The sequence below is a fragment of the Nicotiana attenuata genome, unplaced genomic scaffold (genome assembly GCF_001879085.1).
Source record: "Nicotiana attenuata strain UT unplaced genomic scaffold, NIATTr2, whole genome shotgun sequence".
NCBI classification, from domain to species: domain Eukaryota; kingdom Viridiplantae; phylum Streptophyta; class Magnoliopsida; order Solanales; family Solanaceae; genus Nicotiana; species Nicotiana attenuata.
Window position 1 is genome coordinate 248,208 of NW_017670940.1, and position 7,541 is coordinate 255,748.

Consider the following 7,541-nt stretch of genomic DNA (forward strand, 5'->3'; position numbering starts at 1 on the left):
TAGCTGCCAAAACAGGCAGTTTCTACCAAATAATACCCAGAAAAGCGACCAACTTTTATCTCTTTTTGGTCGCTTTTCATTTAAAAAAAAAATAATTTTCTGGGCAATAGCAACCAAAGTTGGTCTCTTTTTATCCAGATTTCTAAAAAAGTGACCAACCTTGGTCGCTATTCCATTAAAAAAAATAATTTCTGGAAAAATAGCGACCAACTTTGGTCGCTTATATTTTAAAAAAAATTAAATTCTTGAAATTAGCGACCAACTTTGGTCGCTTATTTTTAAAAAAAATTAATAAAATAGCGACCAACCTTGGTCTCCATTTTCTAGATTTTAAAATATAATATTTGGATTAGAGACCAAAGTTGGTCGTTGTTTTATGAATAATATAAATAAATAAATAATATATTTTACATTTAGAGACCAACTTTGGTCGCCAAATTTATATTATTAAAATAATAAAGCGACCAAAGATGGTCGCTATAGTCAATACCCGGAATATTTGGTTATTTTACCTTAGCGACCAACTTTGGTCCCTAAAGTGAAGGGACCAGCAATATAGCGACCAGGCGTGTTTGGTCGCTTTTAGGCCTATAAGCGACCAACTTTGGTCGCTTTTTGTGGTCGCTTTTTACCGGATTTCTAGTAGTGAGAGTAACACCAAACGTACAAATCATCTATACAATTTAGATTTGATATATGGTATAAAAATGTGAGTAGGATTGTATTCACTAAGTCAAATTATCATATAATTTTCACCGCCAAAGTAACTAATTTGCACGCCAGAGTTATGTTGTTCATAGTAGCAGTAAGAGCTCAGAAGTATACATACTTAGCGAAAAGAACAAAAAGATAAGTATACGTAACCGTTGTATAAAATACCACAAATAATAAAATGTAAGATCATCTCAACATGATGCTATCCTCATATGTTCTGCCCATCTTCCTAAATCTAACCCTACTTCCATCCAAAATCAAACCTCCACTATATACTCATGTCTTCCATGACCCTTGTTACATATCCCTGTGAAGGAAAAGCAATACACTAACTAACCATATAAGCGATTTACCAGAAATCTACATTTATTTTTCTTTAGTCCTAACAGTTTTTCTTGTTTCTTACAAGCAGCTGAACTTCAAATAACATCAACTAAATTTGAATATGTTTTGTCAATATTGTAGGCCAACAACAATGGTAGATCTCCATAATCAAATAGAAACAGGCTGCACTTATTTTTCTTAAGAAAGGGAAAAGGGAATGAAGAAGAAGAACGAAAAAATAAGGTGGCTGAACTCAACTTTTTCACTAAGAACTGTTTTCTATACCGCACTTCCATTACTTTGATTTTGTTTATATCAATTTCTCTCTCACTTTTTCTTTCCATTGCTAATTGAAAAGAATTACCTTATTAAATACTTATTGAACATACTAACAGAATCTACTTGTATATTTCTCATCCAGTAATAATATATATATATATATATATATATATATATATAATTTATCTTTTAGATACCTAGTGTTGAATTTTGTTCATAAGTCAAATCGCATCCCCATTGTTTATCTCAGTCATCCTGCTTTGAAAATTTAAGACTCCAAGTTGAAATTTTTTGGTAAGTAAGAATTCAACTTGAAATAAAATAGGTATGTTTCAACTGAAAGTTAAAGTCCTTATTTTTCAGCGTTTAAGAGCAACATCCACATCTGTCATATATGTGTGGGCATCAATGTCTCATAAATAGATGACATAACTCATATCATTGCTATAACCCATACTTAATACTTTTTTTAGGAAAACGAAAAAAGCAATGTTTGAAAATTGACACGCAAAGTGCAGCGATCAGTAAGTCGTTACGAAGCAGGAGGATCGAGACATGAAGTGAAAATGTAGAAAAGGACCTCAGCAACTCTTAAGACCAACTTCATGGACAGAATATGTTTATTCTATAAATAGGACAACAGAATCATATGTAAAGGAACAAATTGTAAAGTTAAATAGAACCAAATTATGTACCTTTTAAGTTGTTGAATGATAGATTTGAATGTTGCAAAAAATCTGTTGAAAAAGAAATACAATAAATATTATTAGTGGTTTCAAGCATATAATCAAATACCTTGAACGTGCATGGTGCGGTGGTACTTAAGGTCTTTTATTTGAACCTCATGTTGCCAAAAATACGTAAGGAATAATATGTAAAAGATTACAATAAGAATATAACTTTTCGGAGAAGAAATTCTGAGTTTTGAATGCATAATATTTATGCGTTAATAAAGTTATATATAGCTAAAATCACCAATAGTAATCTCAATTATCAGGTGTTTTGGAGATAATCTTTCAGAGCTTTTGATATTAGCAAAAAAATACTCCAAATTGCAGTGCTGATCTACAGATTTATCATATTTACTGTCAATGTATAATTGAAAAGAGAAATTAAAAACAAAACCCTAAAGAAAATGCGAAAAAATGAGAAAAAATAAGAACAATCAGTTGGTTGATTAGGCATATTCTCAAACACCTTAGGCCCATTGAGGGCAAATCTGATATAAGTTCTAACATGTATGTGAAATCCAGTAAGATAATGTCCAAAATAACAAAAAAATGTCTACTAAAATTTGTTGGCAATAACAAGATGCGTTTAAAAAAAAGGCTGACTATAAAAAAACTTACCATAGCTAAACAAAATTAAGCACATACACGAAAAATATGGAATAAATTTATGAATTTAAAAAAAAGATCCTCGACTACAGATGAATGCAAGCATTACGTTGCCAACACACCAAGCAAGAGGAGCAAAAGATTTAAACTAAACTCACAGGTAAGAGCAGACAGTAGAAGGAACCACGGAAGCAACCAAATCAGAAATACAATCAGAACAAAGGACAAACGATTAGAGGCAAAATTAGAAGAAGCATCATTTACCGAAGAGAGAATAATGAAGAGACTCATAAATTGTAATACTCTAAACCATTTAGCACCACAAAGTTATATCCAAAAACTCCAATTTTAAAAAAAAATTCTCACCTTTCTATAAAATTGCAGATAAAAACTTTGATTAAACAAGCAAAAGTCATCAGCTTTCAACATGTAAGAATTGCAAGAAAACCAAGTCCACATAGCAGAACGAAAAGTAGGCGCATTATTGGAGCAACGAAAATTTAGTGCTGCAACAACTTGTTGTTTTTCCCTTAAAAGTTCCAATACAACTTGCTTATTTGAACATCAAATGTGAAATTATACTAAGAAAAGAGCACACTCAGATGATATAGATGACTAAGTCGGGACTCGGGTGTTAAACTCTTGCCCAACAATGTTCTTAAACTTATGAAAAATATCCTTGCAGTCATCGGTTCAACCAAATAAATCATCACCTAAAAATTTGGTATTAGAAAAACAACGCTTGAGCAACAGATTACTTTATATTTTACCATTTTTTAACCACTACAATGAAAACACATGTATCATAATTCCGCAGAAATACAACATAGAAAATATTTAAGATAAGAATCTGTACCAAAAATCCAAAATTAATGTACAAAAATCTTAAAACTTTTCATATAAAATTGACAAATTAGAATACGAAAAATCCCATAAGCTTTTTACAGTAGAGATGAAGGAAAAATCCTGATTAAATAGCCAACGACCTTCCCTCTCAAATTTTACAGTAGAGAAATTGCCATTATTATCAAATTAGAAGAAGGGGGAGTAGAGCTTTTCCTTTTTGTAATTTTACTAACTAAATACCATAAATTTTTTACGATAGACATGATATACTAACGCCATGAAGATGAAACTGTACGTAATCTCACAAACAATCACAACCAACTGTTTACCCAATTTGAACAAAGAAATAAAAAACGAAAAGTCACCTTATGACTGCATAGCCAACACACATAAACCGAGCAGCAAGAGAGAAGATTAAAAAGACAGGAAAATTAGAGAGGAATTGAGTAGATCGGAAAATCTGGATAAAGAGCAGTAGACGCGTTCTTTTTTTTAGTTACACTATGTTTGGATCATTGTTTCCCATCGTTTTATAATGTATTGTATTGTATCGTGTCGTATCGTATCGTATCGTTTTATAAATACAATGTTTGGATAGATTTTATTATTTTCTATTATTAAATAATACTTTGTTGTTTGGTTTGACTGTATCGTATTGTACTGTAACTGATAAGTTGACTAAAATACCCTCAATTGTTTAAATATTAAATTTATGCATAAAAAGAATTTTAAAAAAGAAAAAAGAAAAAGGCAAAACACCTTAAAAAAGCAGAACAAAGGAGCGAGACAGAAGAAGGCAAAACGAAGGATCACAGCTAATTAGGATTGAGTTAAAAGCAAATTAGGAGAAAAAATAAAACAGAAGGCAACAAAACATCTTTAACGTTAGTGGCAGAATTCTTGAAAAAAATAACGTAGGTTATAGGTTGGAGACTTGAAGTTAAAATAGAAAAAAAGGTAAAGGGTAAAATAGAATTGTAGAGTAATAAGTTAGGGCATAATTGAAAAGAAAAATAGGAAACAATCCCACCACATCAAATCAATTGTTTCAAAAAAGAGGAATTTTTATTATTTCGAAATAATAAATTTAATAATATAATACAATTAATTTTAATGAAACAATCAAAACGAACATTATTTTAGAATAGCAATACAATACAATACAACAGGGAACAACCATCCAAACAAGCTGTTAGGGATATACGCGTCAGAATAAGGGAAACTATGGATTCCGCATGTGTGTTAAAAAAAGTTGAAATAAGTTGCAGTTTTCCCAAAATGCCCCTGAGGACCCGAAGCTCCTTCCTTATTAATAGGAGGAAAATTTCACTGTAATTGATCGATCTCCACACTCTCTCTCTGTAGAAGAAATGGAAGAGAAAAGCAGCTGCGACGGTGGTCACGAATTCAAACTGCTGCTCTCATGTCCTTCTGGTCTATCTCCTTCACAGGTTACTTACGTACTTACTTTGCTCATTCTCTGTTTTCTCTCTTCGCTTTCTACATTTTTATTATTCTCATTTTTGTAATCTGAATTTGCTTTGGGTAAAAGGTTTCAGTTGTTTTCAATGAAGCATACGACAGGATTCCCCATCCCGATCCTTTTTTGGAGCAGTCCATTTTCGAGGTTTTGTTTCTAATTCTCTTCCTTTTAACAATTAGAGGTCAAGTACTTTAAATGACAATCTTGTAACTAGAAATGTTTAGAGAACATTTGAAAAAATCATAGTCTGAGAAAAAATGTTTGATTTCTAAATAGTAATGGTTTTGTGTATAATGAAGCAGAATTAATATTATGCAAATACCGCTGTTTCTTTTGTGTATTGTGAGAATCACACTTGATTAAAAAGACCAAATACCAAACTCTAATTTTTTAGGTAATTGTCTGTATGTTTAGGCTGATAGATCAAAAAGCTATGATTATTCACTTGGGGCAAAACCGGTATTTGTGCTGAGTCTTTTCATTGGCATAACGTGTTGTCATGTTGTTAGGTATGGGAAGAAAGAGAACGACAAAATTCACCACTTTACAATTGGACGAACTTTAGGGTATGCTGCACTCTTCTTCCATTGCATTTATCATTCAATTTTTATATTGAAACATAGATAGTTTGGCTATATCTGTTCAGTCTAGAATTTTGACAATGTAGTGTTGTCACTTTGATGGCCACAGTTGCAGCTACATTATTTTTAAGAGAGTTTAGTTAGTCATTTATAGTTTATCAGATACACCCAAATATGATATATGCATTTTTGTGTTATTTCCTTCTCAAAAACAAAAAATGTTAAATATGCTGATACTTTTACAGTATGGAGGATACACTTTCGATGTAGGAAATGATCCCAAGCAACAGCCTCATGTTTCCCTTCAGCTTGGTCTGACAAATTATAGGTTCTTCTCTATCTTGCGTCTTCTTTCTTCCTGCCTTCCTTTATTCTACATGTTTTTCCATTTAATGTGCATGTAATGGAAAACATATATCCGTCCAGTGCAATTTGGACAGGCTAATGTTACTGTCCCTAACTTATATCAGCATGTCGAAATGGTAAATTATAAATGAATTGTTCTTTATTTGTGTCGCTAGAATCTTGGGTGAAATACGAGAATTTGTGTATTTCTGCAATGTGCCGTCAACACTTTAATTTTGCCATGCATTAATCCAAAAGGAAGAACAAAAATAGGGAACAAAATAGAAAATACAAATAAAATATTCTTACACTTGGACTTTTCTGCTCAGGGATTTTGTGGGGACAAATTTAAGTCCTATTTGGGAAAGATATCTTGTTCCATCTGAAGGTAAACTTCCATGAAATACAATTGTTTATTGAGTTGCTTCTTCCTAAGGTAATGACTGTTCCCTGCACATCTCTAATGTATCTGCTACCCTAAACTGCAATCTATTTCTTAGTATTTCTTTTAGTTTCCTTTTCTATACTCTTTCGCTTTCCAACATGAGGTCTGCAGCCAATTTGATATCTTATGAATTCTAAGAGGGATATGTTACAAGGTTCTTATGTGATACAGAACTGCATATAACATTGCACAGAGCAGGCACTTCAAGTATATGAAAAGGGATGAAAATGCTTCTGACTGATGTTCCAGCTTGCGAGACTACAATTCGTTTGTGCTAAAAAATGTGACTTGGTTTTCTGCAGATGATTGCATACAGTGTCAGCACACATCAAGTCCTCTGGGTAATGGTGCAGTTGTAGAAACTTCTGATAAGAAAATACTTGTGCTTCAGAGAAGTAACAGAGTTGGAGAATTCCCAGGATATTTTGCTTTTCCTGGAGGCAATCCAGAGGTATCTCATCTAATGTTGTAAGGACACCTTTGAGATAATGGCAACAAATTCTGATAAATATAAGCTTTTGCAACTCAAAATGGGAGAGCAAAAATGGTTGTAACCCAGCAAGCTACTCAAAACCTTTCATATTTAATATCGCGTGAGCTATGACAGCAAAAAGCAACTGCCATATTTCCGTTTGTCAATTGGTACTTAACGTTGTTCACCATTTAGACCTTTAGCTAAACAGAGTTTTTAAGTTGGGTAACTTGTTATTCTATATTTTATTAAATTCACCTGTTTATAATGTAACTACCAATTTGTGTGACCTTATCTGACGTTGCTTTCTGCAATTGTAAGCTTTGTTTTAGGTTTATTTAATTAGAAGATCACCTAAGGGATTTCGAATGTCTGACTGCTTTTATGCAAAGCACTCTTCTTTTGCATCAAGATTAAGCTGTGGAATCTTTGTTACTTCACTGCCCAAATATGTCCGGATAACATGATTGTGTTTATGCTTTTAACAGCCCCAAGACGTTGGAATAGTCTCCCATGACGGCTTCCATGAGCTGAATCAATGTCGCAACAGCAAAGTTTCTCAAGAAATGTTTGACAGCATTGTCTGTGAAGTTGTTGAAGAAACTGGAGCTCCTGCAAATAGCCTTGTAAGTGAAGATTTGCTTTACTCACCACAAAATTGGGAGAAAGGAGAGTGCTTGTTTTTTCCCCGTACCTTTTTTTGGGGGTTTTGGGG

General features: G+C 32.7%; 1 protein-coding gene and 1 long non-coding RNA gene across 9 annotated transcripts in view; one reads left to right on the top strand and one right to left on the bottom strand.

Moving 5' to 3' along the window:
- The window catches only part of LOC109244655, a 3,975-nt gene extending 1,921 nt beyond the window's left edge, over positions 1 to 2,054 (bottom strand). Inside the window, exon 1 of the long non-coding RNA XR_002070717.1 lies at positions 2,013 to 2,054. This is a non-coding gene — a long non-coding RNA (uncharacterized LOC109244655). The remainder of the gene's footprint in view (positions 1 to 2,012) is intronic.
- A 2,768-nt stretch (positions 2,055 to 4,822) lies between these two features.
- The window catches only part of LOC109244657 (nudix hydrolase 9-like), a 5,324-nt gene continuing 2,605 nt past the window's right edge, over positions 4,823 to 7,541 (top strand). For 3 of the 8 annotated variants that reach the window (XM_019411778.1, XM_019411784.1, XM_019411782.1), the window contains exons 1-7: positions 4,823 to 4,951; positions 5,053 to 5,127; positions 5,493 to 5,549; positions 5,810 to 5,892; positions 6,239 to 6,297; positions 6,657 to 6,805; positions 7,315 to 7,452. In XM_019411778.1, the coding sequence (XP_019267323.1) occupies positions 4,871 to 4,951; positions 5,053 to 5,127; positions 5,493 to 5,549; positions 5,810 to 5,892; positions 6,239 to 6,297; positions 6,657 to 6,805; positions 7,315 to 7,452 (642 nt within the window). In that variant the 5' untranslated portion in view covers positions 4,823 to 4,870. The remainder of the gene's footprint in view (positions 4,952 to 5,052; positions 5,128 to 5,492; positions 5,550 to 5,809; positions 5,893 to 6,238; positions 6,298 to 6,656; positions 6,806 to 7,314; positions 7,453 to 7,541) is intronic. The other 5 variants (XM_019411781.1, XM_019411780.1, XM_019411785.1 and 2 more) reach the window with 2 other exon arrangements.